At 49.4% G+C, this 24,239-nt stretch overlaps 1 protein-coding gene across 5 annotated transcripts; it reads right to left on the reverse strand.

Annotated features, from left to right (window-relative positions):
* Positions 1–6,415: 6,415 nt before the first annotated feature.
* On the reverse strand, positions 6,416–22,133 carry LOC128819271 (tyrosine-protein kinase ZAP-70). Of its 5 annotated transcripts, none has more exons than XM_053999330.1 (12): positions 21,732–22,133; positions 18,294–18,454; positions 17,452–17,590; positions 15,298–15,362; positions 14,819–14,867; positions 12,896–12,944; positions 12,182–12,356; positions 11,164–11,370; positions 9,881–10,073; positions 8,780–8,920; positions 7,603–7,715; positions 6,416–7,171 (listed from the first exon to the last, which is right to left on the reverse strand). In XM_053999330.1, the coding sequence occupies exons 1-12, from the start codon at positions 22,131–22,133 to the stop codon at positions 7,048–7,050; spliced, it is 1,818 nt and encodes a 605-aa protein (XP_053855305.1). In that variant the 3' UTR covers positions 6,416–7,047. The 5 variants fall into 5 exon arrangements, with proteins under 5 accessions (XP_053855305.1, XP_053855301.1, XP_053855303.1 ...); XM_053999326.1 differs by having other exon boundaries at positions 12,182–12,362; positions 14,813–14,853; positions 15,284–15,362; XM_053999328.1 differs by lacking the exon at positions 14,819–14,867 and having other exon boundaries at positions 12,182–12,378; positions 12,900–12,944; positions 15,255–15,362.
* Positions 22,134–24,239: the final 2,106 nt, after the last annotated feature.

The raw sequence follows: 24,239 nt of genomic DNA on the forward strand, positions 1-24,239 counted from the left end.
CCCAAACCATTCCATGATTCCATAATAACCACTGGTGCCAGCAGAGTCCCAGCTGTCCCTGTGTGCAGGACACGCAGCCCTGGGTGACTTCAGACACATGAAACCTTTCCTACACACACCAGGACACGCCTGACAATTCCCAGGCACCCCAGGGATGCCATTCCCCACTCTGAAGGCTCCAACCCAAAAATACCAGAAGGGAAAATGAGGATTAAATCTGCTCTAAGTGACATTGTCCTTTGGAAACTGCTCCAAGGGAACACTGACATCCTCCTTCCTTGACTTGCTGGGAAGAATGACCTCCACAAATTCCCATCACTTCATTCCCTCTTCATTTAACTCTGCTTGTGAATCTGATTTTCCCTTACATTGGTTTTCCTGAGCCTGGGGCTGTGTTGAGGCATCTTGCTCCATCTTGGTTCCAGGGACAAAGGGACAATTGTGGAAGGAGTGTCCTTCTCCAGCAGAGTGAGCTCCCATTTCCATCCTGTCCAGCTGGATTTCTCCATCCTCTCGTGGACTCTGATCCCTGAGGGCAGAGCAGGTTGGATGTGGAGGAAAATGTGACCCATTTCAGGGAAATGGCCTTTGCTTGTTCTACTGCCACAGAAAAAAAGAGCAAAAATCCCTAAATCCTAATGAAGAATTCTTGATTAGGGGCTACAATCAAACAATTTATAAAAACCAATTAAGAAAACCTAGAGGAGAGTTTTTTGGTTGATTTTTAAAGTTAAAATAACAGAGATAAACCAGGTTATTTGACATGAAATCAGAATCAAACACAGCAAGCTAAAATTCAATAGCCCCTTTAAAACCTTCTTCCTGTAGTTTATACTTGGAATAACCTCTGAAATATTCCCTGTGCTGAAGCTCCACTCCCCTCTGCTCAATTCCCTGCTCTGTCTGTGAGTAGATTTTTATATTCTACCCCAAAAATTCTTCCTTTTGTTCCACTTTCAGTACCTGAGCCCGTGTCATCATTTCTGCTCTTTCTGAGCAGCTGCTCTGCCCCTTTTCCACCTTTGCTGTGTCTTTGCAGCTCCTCCCAGTGTCAGCTCAGTTGTGATTTTTCTGACTGTGCCAGCACAGCCCTGGGGTGTTAAACAGGCTGCCCTAAATAGCAGCTCTCAGCCTTCTGCACAGCATTTTTTCCTCTTTGCTGAGTCTTTGCTGCTTCACTTTTAGGAAAACGGGTGCTGAATTTGGGGATCTGCTGGCAGGATTCGATATCTGCCTTCCTGTGTCTGTTTTTAACCCAGTTTTGGTGCATCAGACACTTTTTCCATGCTTTTTTTCTCTTCTTTGTAGAAGCAAAAAACACATGAAAGAAAATACTTTCCCCTTTTCCACTGGTTGGAGGAGATGTTTTATCTTTTATTAATCATTGCAACCACTTTTTTTCCAATCAGTATTTTCATTTTTCTTTTTAATTTGGTGAATATCTACAAGTTAAATTATCAATTTAAAAAGCTGGAGCAAGACAGGGGATTTTGTGATTCCCTTATTTTTGTGATTCCCTTACATTTTTACCACAGACACCTCAAGTTCCTTCCTAAAGGTGTCTCTTGCACAGGTGCTTCTTAATAGCAAATAAAATCATAATTTTCTGTGACATTTGCTGCAGTAGAGCAAAATGTACTAAAACCTGCAAATTAACGAATCTATTTATTAAATTATTTCTTTGTTAATTTATTAATTTATTAATATTTATTAATGCAAATATTTCTTTTACATTGAGGCATTGCTGTGCAACAAAGAGGCCAATTCCCAAAGGATTAACTGTGAATTTCTGGAATCACAGCTCTGGGAGCAAGAAAGACAGAGGGATAAATCAGAAGGTCGCAGATTTCCACACAGAATCATGGAATTAAGGTTGGAAAAGACTTTTAAGATCAACAAGTCCAACCATCAACCCAGCAGCACCATGGTCACCACTAATCCGTGTCCCCAAGTGCCACACTCAAAGGTTTTTTGAGCACTTCCAGGGATGGTGACTCCACCACTGCCCTGGGCAGCCCCTTCCAATGCCTGACCATCCTTTCCATGAAGAAATTCCACCTAATATCCAATCTAAACCTCTCCTGGAGCAGCTTGAAGTAATTTCCTCTCATCCCATCCCTGGGAGAAGATAAGGAGATATCAACTCTCACCTCGACAGAATTTTTTATTCTTTTTAGGTCAAGGGCTGTTGATTATTTGCCATTCCAATCTATTTCCCAAAATTCACTGGCACGTGGCCAAAATCCTGCCCAGGGTGATGTGGCACGTGGATTTTGTAGATCTGGGGAAGGATCTGCTCCACCACATCCCTGTTTCCATCACGTCAAAGGATGTGGGAAGTGCCACGGCCCTGCCAGGACCGTGCTCTACGCCCACTCCCTGACCCCAGGAATAAATGACTTGGGTTGGACAGGAATTTTCCAACAGAAGAGTTTTCCACCTGAGAACGCTGACAAGGCCCAACCGAAGAGTTCTGGGGAAGGTTTTTTATTCCATCAGAGCTTTCGGTGGAAACAAAGCAAGGCCTGGCCAGGTCCTCGGATGGGCCCTCAAACCCTGCCAGCTCAACCCCCTCCCCACACAGCCCTGGCCTCCCTGGAGCTGTGGCCACAGCATTTCCCAGCTGATGGATGAGCCAGGGCAGCAAAGAGAAGCAGTTCCTTCAGCAATGACTATGTAGATTAATTTAATTCACTGATTTAATGGCAAAATGTATTTACTGAAGGTGTAGTTGAACCTGTTGACACCCAATTATTTCTCTGCTCAGTCTGAGGATCCCTCACGCTGGCCCAGAGCCACCATCCCAGGCTGGGTGTCAGAGGAGGGAGAGTTGGAGGTCACAAGTAGGGAGAGCTGAAGGTCACAGGGGGAAGAGTTGGAGCTCAGAGGAGGGAGAGTTGGAGGTCACAAGAGGGAGAGCTGAAGGTCACAGGAGGGAGAGTTGGAGGTCAGAGCAGGGAGATTTGGAAGTCACAAGCAGGGAGAGTTAGAGGTCAGAGGAGTGAGAGTTGGAGGCCACAGGAGGGAGAGCCCAGAAGTGGAGGAGAGAAGCAGGATGGGACCCAAAGGGGACCTCAGATCAAAAGCCAAATTCCTGCATGCCCACAAATCCTCTAGGTTGTAAGAACAAGGCCCCAGAAGTGCCACCTCAGCAGAGCAGAGGCCTTGAGGAGGCCAGGGGGACAGCAGGCACTGTCCCCTGGGCACGTCTCCCAGTGGCCAAAGCTCATTGGTGATGGCCACAAGAACCAGCCCAGAGAATCAGCTGCTGAAACCACTGTCACTGCCTCTGCTGGCTGCTGGCAGTTAGGGGCACAAGTAGCCTCTCTTTGTGACATGGTGTGACATCAATGCTCTCTGCACCTCCTGGCTCGCTGCAGGACCTGCCAGCAGTGTCCCAGTGCCTGTCCCCACTACCCAGAGGTGCTCCAGTCCCCGTGTCAGCTTCGTGGCTTCCTCTGGACTTGTTCCAAGGACAATTCTGTGTCCCTCTCATGCTGGGAGCAGCAGAACCTGCAGAGAATTCCAGCTGGGATCTCCTGGGAGCAGAGCAGAGGTGGCTGTGGCTCAGTCCATGGATGCACTGGTTGTGCTGGGCTTGGTTTGACTGCTCTGAGCTAGGAAAGCCTTGGAATATAAAAAGGAGGGTGGGGAAGTAGGAAAACAAGCAAAGGTGGATGGGAGATTTTCTTCCAGGCCACTGACAACCCCTGAGAAGTCAGACCCTTCCCTGCCTCACGTCGTTCTGGTGGATTTAGGAACAAGATGATCTCCTGTCCTGCAGGGAGAGGAGGGAACAGTGTAGGATCAGAAGTTCACCTGAATTCCATGGAGAAATGTGAGATTTGAAGGTGTATTTTTGGCAGGACCAAAGCTTTCTGTGCCTTCATGGTTGCCAGACGTTTCACTGCTGGCCAAGGAGGGAATAGCCAAGTGGGTGAAGGGAAAATAGCTTGGAAAATCTCCTTTTCTGTGGGTTCAGGGAATCCCTCAGGGCTCTGAAACAGAGGTCAGGGAGCCCAGAGCTGCTTTTGGTCCCATTTTTGTACTGCTGAACAAAACCTGAGAGGAATGGAAAGGTCACTTCGTGCTTGTGCTGTGTACAACTGATAAGCAGGCGTGTCCTGGTGATAGGATAGGGGTCCTGGTGATAAGATAGGTGTGCTGGTGATAAGATAGGTTGGGATGAGCTAGATCAGGCTGGGGGATGTGATGAGGTGCCACAGTGATGATCAGATGGGTACCAGCACTGTCACGTTATCGCTGTGGGTGCTCAGGAGGTGAAGTTCATCCCTTCCCTCACAACACAGAGAGTGGAAAATTCCAAAGATTTGGGTAAAACAGAGGGAGATGAATGAGTGCAGGGAAGGAGGGAAGGAAGGAAGAAAAGAGAGGATTTGGGGAAGTTTCTGGAAGAGCAGCAGCTGCCACAGAGCTCTAATTCTATGCTCTCCACCTGCTGCCTTTATGGGTGACACGGCTCTTTCCAAGCCCAGACCCCTGGGATCACACAGGGAAGGGGCTGCAGGTCCAGCAGGGAGCTCCACCTGCAGCAGGGAGAGAGGCAGGCCTGGATCAATCCCTGCTGTGGATGGGAGAGAGAGCCTGGAGACCTGGAGATGTTCCCACTGAGGAGGCTGGGTCCCTCTGGAATGGCAGAGTGGGGATGATCAGGGCCTCAATTCCAAGGAAATTCCCCTCAGGGGTGACTGTCAGACTCTGCACATCCCAAAAGCAGGAATCACAAAGATTCACAGGAGCACTGTGACGTCAGGTCCTGCTTGTCTGACTCCTTTTTCCCCTTCCAGCAACTCCTGATATTTTCCAATGCTCTTGGAACAGGCAGCTTCCAACCCAAACCATCCCCAGCCCAGGCAGGAGAAACCCTTTTGCTTGGTCCTCTGGCATAATCCCAAGGGATTTGTGTCCTGTCAGGGTGTGGATAAACTCAAAACTGTCTCCAGCTAAAGCAGAAGTTTCTCTGGGAATACTTCTCTGGTGCTTTCCTTCCCTGTTTGAAAAAAAAAAAAAATAGCAGCATCCCGTGAACTGAAAATTTATTGCAAGAAACCATTTCAAAGCAGAAAATGGATTTGCTTGGAAAACAAAGTCTAAACAAAATGTTTTGGCAGTGGCTTTCAAGTAGTAAACACATTGAGCCTTCTCTTTTCCAGCTAAAGAGCTGCTTTCTCTGGGAGGAAAACGTGACAGAGAGGAGAATTTTTTCCTGCCTCTGCACTGACTGAACAAAGAGGAACGAGGCAGGTTCTCCTGGATCCCTGTTTTCCTCTCTGCTGGGAGGGATAATACATCCAGAGTTCAACATTCTGGACAAGGGGATGGGGTTGAGAGAGAAAATGCCATGTGAAGAGTTGGTGTCGCTGGAGGCTTCTGTCTAAGCAAGGAAATTTAGGACTTGTTTTTCACCAAACCTGGCTCAGTGACTGCTGGGACAGAGGTTAATTCAGATGTTGATAAGATTAATCATCAGAATGCTCCCGAGAACTTTGTTTTCAGCCCAAATCCCACTCTCACCGAGGCTTTTGGCTATGCCCTGGCCTGAGGCTGTTTGTTTTCCCCCCCGGACAAGGTGCTGGGGGGGAGCTGCTCTGTGGCTTTAACTACCAGGAGATGGTGAGAGATAAATTCTTGTGTTCGCTGCATCGCAGGGCTCCCACCTCCTCCTTCCTCCGCTGCCCCAGCCTTCACAGCCTCTCTGTTCTCTGCAGCACAGCCCCAACCACGGGCGATCCCCTGCACTGGGGGCAGGTGGGATCCACAGCACACCCAGCTGAGCAATTTTTTTTTTGCAAGAAAACATGCAAAAAACCTTCCAGCTCTGCAGAAAAACCAGCCCAAAGATTGCCACGCTGGGCAAGGGGAGCATGAAGGAGGGAAATCCTGGCTTAATAGAGAGAAATTATATTTATTTTCTTGTCAGCCTGTTGGAAATTATGAAATTACTAAAATAAGCTTTAGTTAGTTAATCATAACCAATATATTAATTATAGAGTATGTGTTATTCTTAAATTACTCTTAGCATATAGCAAAGCTCCTTTTGTGGGAACACAGTCTGGAAAAATGACTAAAACTGCAAAGTTTGTTGAGCTAACCTTGGTATGCTGCAATGAACATTCACTGCTTTGTTTGCTAAAAATGTATAAAAAGGTGAGGAGGTTTTCGATCGGGGGCTGTGTGGAGGCTGGGATTTTGTCAGCCCCATCCACACCCAGAGCTGAGAATAAAGCAATTTTCTAACACTAAAAATGCAGCATTGGAGGGTTCTCTTATCCCGATGGGTTTGGGGGTTTTGGCAACAAGCCTGAAGCAGTTGCCAGCATTTCTCAAAGTTCAGTGATCCAAGCCATGGGATGTTCAGAACATGGAATAGTTTATTTATAGGGTGACCAGTTTTTAAGCTTGAAAAACAACATTTCATCAGCACAGATGGGCCAGGTGGGATCCAGGAGATGAAGGATTGGTCCTGGAATTGTTTGGGAGCCACCTTGGAGGGCTGGGTGACACCTGCTCTGTGCTGGCCAGAGGTGCAGGGGTACAAACCAGTGGGACCAGCTCTGTCCCACTGTTCCTCCCCATCCCAGTTGCAAACCAGCTGCTTCTTGCCCTAATCCAAGGGGAAAAGGCCACCACAAGGTGGCTTCATGTGCTGTGTCCCACCCCGTGCACCAGAAACGTGCACTTGGTGGTTTCCTGGGAAAGCCTTATTTGTTAAGGCATCTGGAAAAATCCTGATTTTCTGGAGCCAACACAGTTCATCCTCTTGTGAGCCTGGGAGGCACAAAGCTCTGGGATTCTGGGACAGCTTTGGAATTGGGTGGGAAGGAGCTCTGGCAGTCTGTACTCCTGGGCTGGGTCAGGCTGGAGGAGCTGGGGGGCACAGCTGGCTGTCCCTGTCTGTGGGGACACCAACGTCCCCCTCAGCCTCAGTTCCGCAGCTGCCAAGGAGCGTTTGAGAGATTAAAGCAAAACTTCACAAGGAGCTTTTCCAGGTCCATTCAGGGCAGGTGGAGGAGAGGAGAAGGAGTCTCAAGGAAGAGCTGCTTTGGCCCTGTCCCCTGTGTCTGGCCCATTTTCGGGCTTGGCAGCAATGCTGTAGTAGTAGGAGCGGATGGAGTTTTCCACAGCCACAAATCCTGGACGTTCTTCCCATCTGCAAGGGCAGAGAGGAACAAATAAAGTCATCAGAGAGGACAAAGCTGGCCTGATGCAGTGAGAGGACACACAGAGACCCTGGGGGAGAGCAGCAGCCTGGCTGTGCCAGGGCTCAGGAGGCAGCTGAGACTTTTCAGGGACAGAGAGGGTCAAAGACATCGAGCCTTGGGGATCTTCCAGGATTGGCACAGGCAAATGGGGGAGTCTGATAATAAAAAAAATTCATCTTGAGCTGAGGAATCATCACAAACAAAGGCAGGAGACACCATTTGCTTTGTGTTGTCACTATGCAAACAGTGTGGTGAAGGTGTCCCTGCCCATGGCAGGGGTTGGACTGGATGGGTTTTAAGGTCCTTTCCAACCCAAATTTGCAATCCCATTTCGGGATTTGGGACTCTGATGGAACTGACACTGTGGTGAAATGCTCACCTGTATGTCCAGCACTGCTGCATCAGGGCGTACATCTCTGCTGGGCACTCCTGGGGACACTCCATGCGCTTGCCCTGCTCTATGAAGCTGATCACCTCGGGGCCCTTCATTTTCTGGGATGGGAGCAAGGGAAAAGGGATTAATGTGTTCAGAGCTGGCAACAGGGGGAGAGGAGACAGGTTAGAGCTGGGCCTGGGGTGGAGCTTTGGTCCCACATCCCCCACACCCAGCAGTCACTGTTCCCACCCCAGCAGCCAGAACTGGTGTCTCACACTGTGGCCAGGCCATCCCACAGACCCTGTCACAGCCACCCTGCAGATCCCATCCCACAGACCCTGTCACAGCCACCCTGCAGATCCCATCCCACAGACCCCATCCCAGCCACCCTGCAGATCCCATCCCACAGACCCTGTCACAGCCACCCTGCAGATCCCATCCCACAGACCCTGTCACAGCCACCCTGCAGACCCCATCCCACAGACCCTGTCACAGCCACCCTGCAGACCCCATCCCACAGACCCCATCCCAGCCACCCTGCAGATCCCATCCCACAGACCCCATCCCACAGACCCTGTCACAGCCACCCTGCAGATCCCATCCCACAGACCCTGTCACAGCCACCCTGCAGATCCCATCCCACAGACCCCATCCCAGCCACCCTGCAGATCCCATCCCACAGACCCCATCCCACCCACCCTGCAGATCCCATCCTGTCCATCCTGTCAATTCCATCCCACCCACCCTGCAGACCCCACCCCACCAAGCACGGGCCTAACAGTGGATGAGAAGTGATTATTTTATCTCTCAAGTGAGCAGAAGGATCAAAGAGAAGAAAGATCAAAAAACTCTGCTTTGATTCAAACCCAATTTTAATTAGAAGAAATTTGGTTTGAAATTTATTAGAAAATTGAATCTAATCAATTTGAAATTGATTAGAAAACAAAATTCCGTTTGTTTTCTATATCTCCTCTCTTAAAATGAGCACAGAGCTGCAGGATCCACCCTAATTTGTGCCTTTCCCAAAGTGGAGTGGGGCTGTGACACCCACGGGTGACAGAACCAGCTCTGCCACACCTTGTAGGGCCCTGCCTCACCTTGTAGGGTTCCTGCCTCATCTTGTAGGGTTCCTGCCTTACCTCGAAGGGCCCTGTCTCACCTTGCAGGATTCCTGTCTCACCTTGTAGGGTTTCTGCCCAAAGCTGAAGGCCTCCCACATGGTCACACCGTAGCTCCAGACGTCACTCTTGCTGGAGAACTTGTGGAAGAGGATGCACTCGGGGGCGTACCACTTCAAGGGCCACTTCCCTGCTGTCCTGGCCTGCGGCAGAGCAAGGAGGGACATTTGAGCCTGAGACACAGAGTGCTGGGAGCTGCACCTGAATTCTGCTCGGTGTTTGGGTCAAACCTCACATTGCTGAAAAAATCACCTGAAATGGGAGCTCCAAAGCCCAGTCCAGGCCCTGCTGTCCTGTTGTGCAGGTGCTGAATGCCCATAGTGCCACCTTCCTCCTGCCACCTGCCCCCAGGACTCGGTTAAACCATGGAATCATCAAATGGTTTGGGTTGGAGGGACCTTAAAACCCATCCAGTGCCAGCCCTGCCATGGCAGGGACACCTCCCACTGTCCCAGGCTGCTCCAAGCCCTGTCCAGCCTGGCCTTGGGCACTGCCAGGGATCCAGGGGCAGCCACAGCTGCTCTGGGCACCCTGGGCCAGGGCCTGCCCACCCTGCCAGGGAACAATTCCTGCCCAAGATCCCATCCAGCCCTGCCCTCTGGCAGTGGGAGCCATTCCCTGGGTCCTGTCCCTCCAGGCCTTGTCCCCAGTCCCTCTCCAGCTCTCCTGGAGCCCCTTCAGGCCCTGCAAGGGGCTCTGAGCCCTCCCTCCAGAGCAGAGGGGCTCCAGCCCTGTGACCAATTTAGTAGCCTTGTCTGGACTCATTCCAAGAGGTCCTCATCTTTCTTGTTCTTGTGGCCCCAGAGCTGGACACAGAATTCCAGGTGGGGTCTCTCCTTTAGCTGAGCACTGCTGGAAGATCAGCCCTGGCTCACTCTTCATCACCTTCTCTTCTGTCTGGCTCCTCTCATCCCCCTGCCCCACATCCCCCTGGCTGCCTCTGCATCCTCCTTGTCACCAGAGGAGGATGTCACAGCAGTGAGGCACAGCCTGGTGCTGGGCAAAGGGATCTGTGAGCAGCCCAGATCCTCAAGTCTCTGGGGGTCTCATCCTCCCAGCCAGGAGGGCTCCTGCTCCAGGCCCTTTGCTGTGCTCACACCCACCTTGTAGTAGCTGTCATCAGCTCCCAGAGCCTTGGAGAGCCCAAAGTCACTGATCTTGGCGTAGTGCTGGTTCACCAGCAGGACATTCCTGGCTGCCAGGTCCCTGTGGACAAAGTTCTTCTCCTCCAGGTACTTCATCCCCATGGACACCTGGTGCATCAGCTCCACGATGTTGCTCGTTGTAATCTCGTCCCTGGCAGGGGGTAAAAGGAGAACTCAGTAATAAAAACTTGATGTGGTCCCCTCTGACTTTTCCAGCTGCAAGGGAGAATGAGCATGGAGATTTCTGCTCCAGAAGCATCAGCCCCTGGAGCCTGAGACAGAGTGAACATTAAACAGGGTAGCAATCCATTTGGATTTAGGTGAAATGTGCCACTTTAAGCTTGCTAACATAAGTAAAATATGCTGTTTCGTCTGGTAACTGCAGCACTAGCAAAACTGCCCCAGCTGAGGAGAAAGAATGTGAATTTCCAAGCTGAAGAGATAAGAGATAGGAAAGACTCCTCGGAGCTTGAAACAGACAGCGCAGAGTGACCCAGGAGTTCTCTCTGCACTTTCTGAAAAAAAACTGAGTACAAGTGTAACTAGCTGTAACATGAAATCAGCAGAATGAATATGCATGAACCTATTGTGAAATTCTATGCATATGTAAATTAGTAAGAGTAATAAAAAAGGATCAGGAGTTCTCAGGGGCACGCACGTCCTTTGAAGGGGAAAGATCCCTCAGATGCGCCCAGCGCTGCAATAACCATACCATCCCTACAAATCTTTATTGGAATTTCGGGATCTTGATTTTTCACCACAATTCAAGTCTCACATGAAAGATTTCTTTCTGCTCTTTTCAGCTTTCCTGCACCTACAAGTGTGTGGATGTGACAGCCTGGTCAGAGAGAGAGAAAACTAGATAAGTTTTCCCAGAATCAGCCTGGGAAGCTTTAGGGAACTGAAGATAAACAATGACAGCCAAATATTAAAGCAACCTGCAGGTGGTGTTTTTCTAATAATCTGTTTTGCTGGTTTTCCCATAAGAGTGTTTACAAATGGGTGTCTTGTTAATTAGCCAATCATGTGAAATGTATTGATTAAATGACCAATCAGGTCCACCTGTAGTGAACTAAGCTATAAAAGAAAAGATGATGAAATAAAGGAGGCTTTTTGCCACTGTGCTTTCTGATCTGACTACGTGTCATCTCTGACTCAAAGGTGACACAAGGGTGCAGGGCTTTTGAAGTAGATTTTGAGAAGAAACACAGAAAATCAGCCATGTTTTATCCAACACTCACTTCTTGGAAGCCAAGAACCTGTTGAGGGGCCCTCCAGAAGCCATCTCCATCACGAGCATCAGCGACTCGGCCTCACACACCCCGATCATTCTCACAATGTAGGGGTTGTCCAGCTGGTGCATGATCTGTGCTTCCTTCATCATCTCATCCTTCACTGTCTTCTCGTTGTTGCTCTTCAGCACCTTGATGGCCACGTCGATCTGCTTCCTGCACAGGGGAACAGCTGTGGGATGGGCTGAGCAAAGCTGGAATCAGGGGTCACAGCCAGGAATGGAAATCCCTTCTCCTGTGACACTGTCTGACCTCTCAACAGCCTGTTCTGGCAGGGCCCTGCACCATCCTTGTGTCCCAGGATGGAGAGGAAAGGTCACCTCACCCTTGTGGGTGTAGCCAGAAGTTGCCATCCCTCATCTGGGGATGAGACACCTCCTCTCTCACACTGAGATCTGGGTCATCAGTGCCATTTTTCCAGGAGGAAACTGAGGCACAAGTAGGTACAGACCATCACAGACAACCAGCAGCAGAGCCAAGGGTGGCACAACTCCTCAGTGTCACTGCTTTGGCCTGACACAGACAGAGGTGGCCTCAGGAAGGTGCAGTTGTTCCTCTGAGCCCAGCAAGTCCCTTTGGAAGTGGCAGCTGTGTGCCTGGGAATGTGGTGCAGCTTACACACCCAGGGCAATGCAGCTGTCAGTGAAAACCCACGGGAAGCCATGGAATTACAGCATCATAATATCCTGGGATCACTGAGGTTGGGAAAGACCTGCAAGATCATCAAGTCCAACCCCTGACTGAGCACCACCATCCCCACTAAAGCCCACCACAAAACCTGCTCGTTTTCTGAACACTTCCAAGGGTGGTGCCTCAACCATCACATCCATCATCCCTGACCTTCCAGATCATTTCTAATCCACTCCTCTGTCACTTTGGGGCCCATCTAGTGACCAGCAGGACAGCTGGGGGCACCTCAAGGCCAGCCAGGTCCCTCTCCTCCCCCTTCCCCAGCACCCTCACTCACTTCCTCATTTTGTAAACTCCCTTCTTGACGCAGCCAAAGTTTCCTGAGCCCAGCTCCACCTCATCGATCATCAGGTGGTCCCTCTTCAGGAAGAGCTTCTTGTCCTTCAGCTCCTCGGGATCGCTGTAGGGGCTCTCGTAGACGCTGGTGTCCATGGGCAGCAGCCGGGATTTTCCTGCCCCTTCCCCAGAGGAGCACTTGGTTATAAACCTGTCCTTCCCCATCCCGCTGTCCCTCATGGATTGGGAAGGGTTTCTCTGCTCTTTTGGACAATTCAACTTCACCTCCAGCATTTCTGGTCCCTCCTGGGCATCTCCCTTCCTTTCACAACCCAGGGCCCCTCCCAGACCTGGTTGCTGAAAGAGGTGGGATGGGGAGAGGGGTTTGAGCATTCCCACTCCACATATCAGCCCTGCCAGCCCTGGGCAGGGCTTTACCCCACTGAAATTCAGCTGAATTTTTCCATTGAAAAATGTAAATTTTAGTGAAAAACGGGGATAGGATAGGGCTTCACTTCCTGGCTAAGGCAAGGAATGGGGTAGGGCTTGATTTCCTGGGAGCCCAGCGTGGGTGCAGGGCCCCGAAGTGCCTGGGGTGCTCCTGGGTGCTTTTGTAAGAAAGGGCGTTGTAGCAGGGCTCCAGGGAACCCCTGGGCTCCTGGGACATCCCCAGTCCTGTGCCCTGTGAGGAGGAGAGGGCTCTGGAGGTGCTCACCGACAGGGTCTGGGGTGTATCCGTCTGCATTGAGAGGGCCCAGGTTTCTCTGGAAAAGAAACGAGGAGAAAGTGGATAAAGGAGAAACTGCTTCTGTTGCAAACGGAGGGGAAAGGGACAGGGAAACTGCACCCCAGCTGGTGATCCCTCTGAGGTGGGCTGAGACTGGAGTGGTCTGGAGCCAACGTTCCTGTCCCAGTCCAGTTCCCACAGCAGGGATCGGGGCCAGGGACCCTGAGCACAGCACCCTTCTCCAGGGCTGTGCAAGGCGAGGGCTCTCTGTCCCCTCTGCTGTCCCCATCTGAGCCAAGACTCACAGTCTGCACTGAGCCAGGAAGGGGAGAGAAGCCTGGAGGCAGCTCAGGTCACAGCCAGCGCAGGGAGAGTGGCCTTGTGAGCACACAGGGACACTGTGCACTGTCCCCAGAGCAGAGAGTAACAGGGTGGCACAGCTTGGAATGCCAGGGTCACAGAATCGCAGAGCTGGAAGAGCTTGGGAAGAACTACATCTGCCAGAGCTGGGAAGAGCTTGGGAAATTCGATAAGGCACAAGGACAGACAAAATCTCCAGCCTGAGCAGGGCATGTCGAGTGCAGTGCTGTTGTTGTGCCAGCCAGGAAGGGTTTTAGGCCCTGATGTGTGGGATAAATCCTGAGAGAAAGCAAATCCTTTCCCAGAGCAACTGCGGGGGTTGTTCCGTGGATCCCAGGCAGTTTTGGATGGATCCAGCACAGAGGGGACATCACTCAGCCTGGGGACACCCAGCCCAGCCCAGGGACACCAGGCTTTCCCTTCCCCTCCTGCCTGGCTCAGATTTCAGCTGCAGTCGGGAGCCTGGCACGGTTCTGTCGCCATAAAAATGCCCCAAAATCTGATAGCAGCACCACTGGATCCAGTAGTGTAAAAAAAAATTTTTTTCTGCATAAATAAATAGAGGGGATATCACTCAGCCTCACAATTTCCTGAGCTGGATCCCCAGGGATCATCAGCCCAGCCCTGTCCCTGCACAGCCACCCCACCAAGCCCACCCTGAGCATCCCTGAGAGCGCTGGCCAAACGCTCCTGGAGCTCTGGCAGCCTCGGGGCCGGGACCATTCCCTGGGGAGCCTGGGCAGTGCCAGCAGCCTCGGGGGGAAGAACCTTTCCCTGAGCTCCATGCCAAGCCCTGGCACAGCTCCAGCCCTTCCTGGCCTCCTGGCCCTGGCCCAGAGCAGAGCTCAGCCCCTGCCCCTCTGCCTCCCCTCGGGAGGAGCTGCAGCCCCCGAGGAGCCTCCCCTCAGTCTCCTGTGCTGCAGCTGAACGAGCCAAGTGCCCTCAGCTGCTCCTCAGCCCCTTCCCCAGCTCCGTGTCCCTCCTTGGGACACTCTCCAATTGCTGAGGAGCCTGGGCAGTGCCCAGCACCCTGGAGGCCGCTGTGGGTTCTGAAATCCCCTAAGGTGATGTGTGAGCCCCCAGGCCTCACTCAGCCCCCCTGGGATCCCCAAAGCCGCAGCTTCCAGCACAGCCCGGTGCTCAGGGACTGAGCAGGGACATTCCCCGGGGCAGGGCGAGCACAGATGCCTGGCCAGGGGCCAGTGGGAGCAGCAGGGCTGAGCATTCCCAGAATCCCAGCAGCTCCTGCCTGGCCAGCGGGGCAGGGATGGAGGGCTCCCCAAGGACAGCCCCACATGTTGCAAGGAGCTCAGGATGAATGGAAACCCTCTCAGCTCTACCAGGGGCTGTGCCCGGCTGTTCCCCACCCCCATCCAAGCTGGAAATGGAACAATATCCCAGCTGGGCTTAATAAAGTCCAGTGCAGTTCCTGAGCTTTTAGACAAAAGCAGGGTTTGAAGAGCAGGGTTTGATCAGCCAAGCTTGAAATGCAGCAATATTAAAACCACTGAGTTCCCAACTAAACAAAGCCTCCCCCAGACTTACGCTCACAGAGGGGTGGGTGGGTGGAACTGGTGCTGCAGAGGCTGCAAAACAGGAGAGACGATTTATTATCAGGAGTTAGTTTGTTATCAGCAGTTTGTTATCAGCAGTTTGCCCCAAGCAGGGCCAGGCCATGTTCCCTGAAGGACCCTGTGGGTCTGATCACATCCCCTCTACCCCCAAAGGAAAATTTCCACAGTTTTAGCCTAAAAAGGTGTGGAAATGTGTCTGGATGTGGCTGTTATTCCCAAATTTTGTCAGGGCAAGTGCCAGCACTGGAGCACCCCGTGGGTCCAGGGCAGAGACTGGCAGAGCTGAGCCCCAGGACAGGGCAGGCTCTGAAGTGACATTTGTGACACGTGGACATAAAGTGCCCCCGGGAAGGAGGAAGGGAAATTTGGGCTGGCACTGCTCCAACTGGCACCAGTTGGTGGCAAACCAAGACCAGGGGGGCACTGAGGGGTGTCGGCTCACCTGGCATGTTGGGGTTGGGGCAGGCTTCCCTCAGGTAGAAAATCAGCCCGTCTGGTTTGAGTTTTAAGTATTCCACCAGCTGGGAAAGAGATGGGAGGAAAAAGAGATTATTGTGAGGAGGAAAAAAAAAAAAAAAAAAAAAAAAAAAAAAAAAAAAAAAAAAAAAAAAAAAAAAAATATGTAATATATAATATATAATATATTATATATTATATATTATATATATCATATTATCTATTATATATATTGATATTATAATATATAAGTCTATATATTTAGATATTGTATATAATATATAACATGTATTATCTCTATATAATATATATAATATATTATATATAATAGGTATTATATAATAGATAATAAATAGATAATATATATATCTATTATCTATTATCTATTATCTATTATAGCAATATCATATTATATATATATTATATATTTAATTTTATTATTTGATTATATTTAATTCTATATATTATTACCTATATTATACATTATATATTATATTATATATCAATAATATAATACATATTGTTAATATTTTTATTATTATTATTATTATTATTATTATTATTATTATTATTATTATTATTATTATTATTATTATTCCTCTCAGATTTATGGCAGGCAGGCACCAGACTGTTTCTGTCTTCTATTTGTGCACTTAGGGCTGTGCCAGGGTGTGATTGCATCCCTGGATATCTGCGAGAGCTGGGAAGAGCTTGGGAAATTCAGTAAGGCACAAGGACAGACAAAATCTCCAGCCTGAGCAGGGCATGTCGAGTGCAGTGCTGTTGTTGTGCCAGCCAGGAAGGGTTTTAGGCCCTGATGTGAGGGATAAATCCTGAGAGAAAGCAAATCCTTTCCCAGAGCAACTGTGGGGGTTGTTCCGTGGATCCCAGGCAGTTTTGGATGGATCCAGCACAGAGGGGACATCACTCAGCCTGGGGACACCCAGCCCAGCCCAGGGACACCAGGCTTTCCCTTCCCCTCCTGCCTGGCTCAGATTTCAGCTGCAGTCGGGAGCCTGGCACGGTTCTGTCGCCATAAAAATGCCCCAAAATCTTTGTTTTCAATAAAATTCCGAGTGAAAACAGCCCTGGGAATTCAGAAAATTCAGCAAAATGGGGTTGTTGTCCCTCAGACAGCCCTAGCCAGGAGAACGCTCTGGCATCCACTCCTTGGATAATTTTAGTTAATGGTTTAACTCTTAAATGACTTGTTTTAATTAATTAATCCCAACCAATCTATGTATTAATAATAAAGAGTGTGTTATTCTTCAATTACTCTCAGCCAGCATGGCACAAAGTTGTCATGAGCTACTTTTGCAGGAGCACAGCTGGGGAAAATTACGGGAATTTTAAGTTTTGATAAACTGACTCTGATGTACTCCAATGAACAAAGCCTGGGAGAGGAAGATGGATTGAGGCTGGACATCTGGAATGCAGAATTTATGGACCACAAGGAGGCTTTGGAGAAACCAGAAGCAAAAGAAGAGACTAAAAAAAGATTCAGTTTAAGCATTGGAGAGTCCCTGCTAGAGAAAAAAAAGACTAAAAAGATTAAAAACACAGTCTAATTAGAAAAAGAGAGAAATTAATAACCAATAGAGGAGAGAACACTAATTAATGAAAGAGAATTAGCACAGAATCATGGAATATTCTGAGTCGGAAGGGACCCCTGAGGATCAATGGTGATGATTATTAATTATTAAGTGATGGGGATCAAACCACAACCATGGTGTTATGATGTCATTTAGAACCGATGAACATTAATTTATTTTTCTGTGTAAATAAGTATAAGCAATAAAATAATTTTGTATAAATATATTTTCTATAATATAAATATATATTTATAGATAAATTATATATAAAATATATAAATAAATACAATAAATCTGTATCTATAAATAATATATATATGTTTATATTTTATATAATTTTAAATCAATATAAATGTACAATTAAGTAACAAAGTTTTAGATCAGGGTCTATGTAGAGGCCAGAATTTTGTCAGCCATGCACACAAACCCTGGCCAGGAATAAAATAATTCCTGACTCCATGACACTAAAAAGATGATGTTAGAGAGGTTTATTTATCCTGATGATTTTGAGGGACTTGGTAACGCTTCAAAGCAAGGAAAAGGTGCCTCAATTTTTTGGTACCTGCCAGAGGGTGTCGAATTTGGTGCCCTCGGGAATGGAATATTTCCCAGATTTGTCGTGATCCACCCGGTAGTGATACACGGTCTTGCCATAGACGAGGGACAGGGCATAGGCACGGTTCTCCTTTTTTTCCCTCAGCCTGGCAGGAAGGAAAATGATTCATAAATTATTAAAAGCAGCTCTTGGTTTTATTCTGAGGATTGTCAGTGCCAGTGGTGAGTGGGCACGTCTTCGTGGAGAGGTGTCCCTGCATTCCTGTATAAAATTATAGATATTATATATAAAATTTTATAGCTACACATATAAGTATATATAATAGAGATGTAATATAAATATATTATTAAATTATATATATTATATAAACATATAGAATTAAGTTATATATTTTTAATATATAATATAATGTAATATAAATATATTATATATTATATATTATATATTATATATTATATATTATATATTATATATTATATATTATAATATGAATAACTATTATATTATATTATATTATATTATAGTATAGTATAGTATAGTATAGTATATTATATTATAGTATATTATAGTATATTATATTATAGTATATTATAGTATATTATATATAACCGACCTGATCCAGTACCTGCTACCTCAACCTTAAGAGAAAAAAACCCCACAAAGAATCCACATAGTGGTGCCCCGTGTGAGGAAGAACAGATCTGGGGCTTTGAAATGACTCCAACCACTCTGAGAAAATTCCGCTGCACCTTGTCTGTCACATGAAGCCAGCACCAGCAGGGCAGTGCGGGTGGGAAATGGTCCAAAATCCAGGGATGCCAGCATCCTCCAGGGGTTTGGATACTCACAGGAATTTCCCATCAGGCTGTGCCCCCGAGTAGAGCCTCCGTTCCGCTTCCTCGCGGCTGATATTGCCGTGGTACCAGGGCATCCTCTCGTGGGCTGTGGTGGCCACCAGCTTCTCCACCTGGGGAGCCTGGCTGATGATGGCCTGTTCCAGGGCATCCCCCTGGGAAAGAGCAGGAAAAGAGACCTGCTGCCATCCTGCTGCTCTGCTGATGGCTTCAGCACAGCTCGTTTGGGGCACATGGCCCAGGAAACTCGGAACGTCTCGTAATGAATCCAGACCCAAGAGCGGCTGAATCCTGTTCTGCTGCAGAGCAGAATTCCTGGCTTATCTCAACTGACTTAATCCTTTAAATCCAGCTGAAGTCCTTTGACTTTGGGGAGGGAAGAGAGCAGGCACCACGTTTATGTGGGGAATCTTAATGCTGGGCTTGTGGGGTGTCATTCAGCCTCATGTTCCTGGTCAGTGGCAAGTTGGATCTGTGTCCTGGCAGCCCAAAGGGCCACCCTGTCCTGGGGGCACCAGGCCCAGGGAGGGATTGTCCCACTCTGCTCTGCACTGGGGCAGCCTCACCTCCAGTGCTGGGGGCACTTTGGGCACCACAAGGTCAGAAGGACCCAAAGCTGTTGGAGAGTGTCCCAAGGAGGGACACGGAGCTGGGGAAGGGTCTGAGGAGCGGCTGAGGGCACTTGGCTCGTTCAGCTGCAGCACAGGAGACTGAGGGGAGGCTTCTCGGGGGCTGCAGCTCCTCCCGAGGGGAGGCAGAGGGGCAGGGGCTGAGCTCTGCTCTGGGCCAGGGACAGGAGGCCAGGAAGGGCTGGAGCTGTGCCAGGGCTTGGCATGGAGCTCAGGGAAAGGTTCTTCCCCCTGAGGCTGCTGGCACTGCCCAGGCTCCCCAGGGAATGGTCCCGGCCCCGAGGCTGCCAGAGCTCCAGGAGCGTTTGGCCAGCGCTCTCAGGGATGCTCAGGGTGGGCTTGGTGGGGTGGTTGTGCAGGGACAGGGCTGGGCTGATGATCCCTGAGGGTCCCTTCCAGCTCAAGATATTCCATCACCCCATGAGTTTATTGAGAGCACAACCTTTCTGGTGCCCGTGCCCTCCTGGCTGCTCACCACCCACAGGCACCAGGACTTGGCGAGGTCGGTGCAGTCTGGCAGTCACGGGGGAGGGACCCTGAGTTCCTCTCCCCGGGCTCACGCCGGTGTTAAACCCTTACTGTCCCTTTGCCAGGAGGTGGCGATGTCCTTTGTGCTATCTGCAGGTGGCCACAGATCTGCTCTGGGGGAAAGCCTACAGAATCCCCGGTTCTGGGAGAGAATTCTGCTACTAAATACCTCATTTTAGCACAGAACACCTCATTCGGCTATAGAAACCCTATAGAACACCTCGTTCACCCTATAAAATACCTCATTCTGTCAAACACGTTTGGTGTAAATAGGCCAAATTTAGAAAGGCTCCATAAGGAGACTGCCTGAGCCGTATTTCTCCAAGGACTTAAAAGAAAATATAGAATCCCAGAATGATTTAGGTTGGTAAAGATCTCCAAGGTCATCGAGGCCAAGCTGAGCCCCAACCCCACCTTGTCCCCAGCCCAGCCACGTCCAGGCCTTCCTTGGACACCTCCAGGGATGGGGACTCCAAACCTCCCCGGGCAGCCCCTTCCGAGGAAACAACAAAATGACCCCTGGAAGTGTCTGAGGAGCCAAGGTGGCAGCTGGCAGAAAGAAATGAAGTCCATGGCTGTCAGTGGGACCATTTAGAGTTTTGATTTATGCATATATTGTAGAAATTCCAGTCTGCAATAAAATGCAGGAACCTGTTTGTGGCTATTTTTAAATTTAAATAGCACACAGACCTGATCCAGCACCCCTTCCCTGGTCTCATGGGTAAAGCCTTCACTGGCAAAAAAAAAAAAAAACCAAACCCTCCAGAGAGACAAAAATTCCACTCCAAAGGGTGAAAAAGGCCAGAGCAGAAGCCTAAATCTGTTTTCATTTCATCTTCAGCACAATGTTTGGAGGCACAGGTGCCTCACATATGGAGAGATATTGCCAGAAATCACAGAATATTCTGAGTTGGAAGGGACCCACAAGGAACATCAAGTCCGACTATTAAGTAAATGGCCCCACATGGGGATGGAACCCAAAACCTTGGCATTATTAGCACCATGCTCTGACCAACTGAGCCAATCCCAGGATTGGGATGGAGAATCTGCTGCCAGCAGCGCCAGGGACACAACCATGGCATGGGAGTCATGTCTTTATGTGCCTCTGGAGCTCCGTGGTTGGGTTTTGGGATGGGTTTGTTTAGTTCTGGGATGGGTTTGTTGGGTTTTGGGACAGTTTTGTTTAGTTCTGGGATAGGTTTGTTGGGGTTTGGGATGGGTTTGTTTAGTTCTGGGATGGGTTTGTTGGCGTTTGGGATGGGTTTTTTAGTTCTGGGATGAGTCATTGGGTCTTGGGGTGAGTGATTGGGTCTTGGGATGAGTTGGTTTAGTTCTGGGATGGGTTTGTTGGGGTTTGGGATGGGTTTGTTGGGGTTTGGGATGGGTTGTTGGCTTTTGGGATCAGTGCTTTGGTCTAAGGGAGCATCCCATGGGCTGCAGAGGAGAAGGACACTTGGGGGAAGGCCAGCAAAGTGAGCTCCAGCTGTTCCAAGGATGGCTCTGAAGGCTTGGGAAGATGTTTAGACCAGTGTGTGGAGAAGAAACTGGGAAAGAGCAGGATTCAGACCCTTCACAGTGCCAGCACCCTCCAAGGAGAGGAACCTTACTCTACTGTGCTGCAAATGGGACATGACAGTGCCAGAGGGGTCACAGCTTTCCACCCTGTTGGAACCCTGGCTGCTGAGAATTTCAGACTTTCTGTGCTATCAAGCACTGATCCCCAAGAGAACACTGCATTTGACCTGAGGCAGTGGAGAAGGCTTCCAAAATGGAATGATAGAGCTGGGATTGTGGGTGTGGAGTTTGAATAGAAGTGTGGAATGTCACAGGGTGGGAAACTTGGGTTTTAGAATATAGTAATATATGTAAAGCAAGATGGAGGTTTTACGGTGGAGGCTGGTCCTTCTTCTTCACCTTCTTCTCCATGGGTTTGGGTGGTTTTGTGTAATTGGATTTAAAAGTCCACATTTTGGGCCACAGGTTAAAAGTAAAAATAATTTCGGTGTCGTTTCTAATTTGGACAGTTTATCCTTAAAAGGCCTTGTAGAGAGAGAGATGGGGCTCCATTTTTTAGCTTGTTGGAGTGAAGTGCTGCAGAATGCAGGGTTTGTGAGACTGAAACATAGATAAGAACTAATAAACATCTAAGTCCAAACAAGAAATACTGTCTTGCACAATTAATCCTGACCCTGGCAAAAATAAAGAGCAGCAAAAAAACAAAAGAAAAGCAAACAAAAAGAATCCACACCACCCCACCCCTGGAAAGCCCCAGTACCTCCAGTTTCCACGTCTGCCGCACGTATTCCCGCACCATGTTGTCCCTCATGCTGTCGAAGACGCCGGGCTGGGGCTCCACCCCGCTGGGGCGGTTGCAGGGCTTGCGCAGGGGGCAGCAGAGCCCGTCGGCATCCTTGGAGTAGAACTCGCAGAGCTCCTCGGGGCCGCAGTGCGCCTTGCCCCCCAGGATGGCGTAGGTGCCGTTGAGCTGGCGCTCGATGGGGTAGTGGTAGAACTGCAGGTCGCACACCATGGACAGCACGTAGCCGCCCAGGCTGCGCAGGCACTGCCGCAGCAGGAACAGCCCGTCCGCCATCCCCCCCAGCTTCAGGTGCTCCTCGGCCTCCGAGCGCGCGATGCTGCCGTAGTAGAAGGGCAGGTGGGCGGCGGCATCCGGCATCTCCCCCTTCGCTCACCGCGGTGGCTCACGCACTGTGGAGGCTGCTGGGCCAACAGGGAAGAAGTTGATAACCCTCCCCTGGAGGGAAAACCCCTCAAGCTAGACCCACCCTTGGTAGGGTGAGGAAAAAGGCTTCTCCCAGCATGCCTTGCTGCGACATGCAGATTCCATGTATCCCATTGGCCCTTTCCCCTTGCTCCACCCTGTCGCCCTGATTATCAGGAGTTTTCTAAAGCCTTCTGAGTTTACATTCTTTAGAGAACTTTACCACACAACTTTCTGTAAACAACCTATTGTTTTGCATTCTTTCATAGAGGCAGAGAAATTTGATGTACAGGTAGTTTGTCCAGTGTCGTTGGAGAGGTGGCACGTTCACCCTCCAATCCACTGGCACCTTTTGAGAACTATAAAAGATTGGAGTCAGAGAAAATAAATTAGTCTCTTCATCATGACCAAAGCTGTGGTGCGTCGTTTTTCCTTGTGTCATCTGGTGACACCACCCCTGTGCCCTCATCCCACTGGCCCTGGTGTTCTGTCCCGCCCCTCAAGATCCTTATATAAACCCCTGCTTTTCCCTGCGCGAGTGGCTCTTGGTTCCTGGATTCCTTTGGGGAAAAAGCTCAGTGAAGGGTCTCCGGTTCTCCTTGGAACCCACACAAAAACCCCGTCTCTCCTTCATTGTTGCAGAAGAGCTGGAATCACCCAGTGTGAGCACAGACGTGCCTGTGTCCCCGAGGTGTCTTTTTCAAGACGCTTCTTCGGGAAGGTGACAGCGTTCTGAACAACGCCTGCCACGACAAGGCACTGGCTGGGAAAATTGGTCCCTGAAGCATCATTTTGCAAAATGGTTTTATTTGGGTTCAGACTTCCCTGTCTAGAGGTTCTCCTGCTGGCTCTCTGTGGGGTTGTTTCAAACTCACAGCATCCCACATCCCTCTATTCTGCCCTTACTGGAGCTGGGAAGTGCAAATAAAAATCCACCTGATCTTGATTTAAAGATCCCAAGCAACAGAGAATCCACTCGATCTTGATTTAGAGATGCCAAAGAACGGAGAAACCACCTGAACCTGATTTAAAGATCCCAAGCAAGAGAGAAAGCTTCAAGTCCTACAGTGAGTTCCTCCAGTCCTTGATTACTTTCACTATTAAAAATGTGCTCCTTAAATCCATCCTGATGTTTTTAGCCTTCACTTCCTACCATTTTCTCTCCAGCCTTGTTCACAATAAAAGGAAATTCTTTGGCCTCTCTGAATAAATGAGCTTTGCCATGGAGGTCTAGAAGGCCAAAACCTTCAGTGCATTGAGATTAAAACCCGAGGTGGATATGAAACATCTAAAACAACATTTAGATAAACAACTGCACCAAGCACAGCGAAAGGAGAGAAACCCAAGTGCTTCTGGGCAGACATCAACCATCAGTCAGCAGGAACAAGAAGAAACCTTCCTTGAATTGTTTTTTAAACAATCTGTGGAATTTTTCCCCTACAATACCTGGCTCTGGCTGGTTCCTGATGCTCCGATCCCTTTGGCAGAGAGGGCCCTTCGTTGACCAAGTCCCTGCAGGGCCCCTGGTGCCGAAGAGCTTTAGGGCTTGTCTCTTTACAGGGCTTCTATCTCTGTCTTGAATCATCTAAAATCCCACCCAGAGGGTGTTGACAGAGCCCAGTTTGCCGTAATCAGTGGAAACATTACCGTGACCAAAGGGTCTCATTTGTGCCCTGGAGCCTGAACTTTGGGGTTGCTCCTGCGCACACGATGACCCCAAAAAGATCAGAGAGATTTTCCCCTCCTGCGCCTCCTGCAAACGCATCACTCTTGTGAGGAGCAAAGAAACACCAGATTTTGGGGCAGCACTCTGGCTATTTGCCCTGATTCTTCCCAATTTGACTCTTCTGGACATGGTGGGAGAAGTTGCTTCCCCATGGGCTGAGCCCACTGCTGTGGCCTCTGCTCCCAGGCAGTGGCCAGAGCGGTGCCTGGGCATGTGGTCAGCCCTGCCCTGGTGGCCAGCCCTGCTCTGGCTCATGCCAGCCCGGTTCATCCCTCCCAGCAGCACAGGGCCCTCCTGCCATCCCCTGGCATCACTGGAGCTGGCAAGGGCTTGGC

The sequence above is a fragment of the Vidua macroura genome, chromosome 26, assembly GCF_024509145.1.
Source record: "Vidua macroura isolate BioBank_ID:100142 chromosome 26, ASM2450914v1, whole genome shotgun sequence".
Taxonomy (NCBI): domain Eukaryota; kingdom Metazoa; phylum Chordata; class Aves; order Passeriformes; family Viduidae; genus Vidua; species Vidua macroura.

Excerpts from the sequence above, each read along its gene's own strand:
- LOC128819271 (XM_053999326.1), bottom strand. The coding sequence starts at position 22,133 with ATGCCGGATGCCGCCGCCCACCTGCCCTTCTACTACGGCAGCATCGCG. Across the intron at positions 12,363-12,895 it reads ATACACCCCAGACCCTGTCG|GGGCAGGAAAATCCCGGCTG; the intron begins GTGAGCACCTCC and ends CCTCTGGGGAAG. Across the intron at positions 8,921-9,880 it reads CTGATGACAGCTACTACAAG|GCCAGGACAGCAGGGAAGTG; the intron begins GTGGGTGTGAGC and ends GCTCTGCCGCAG.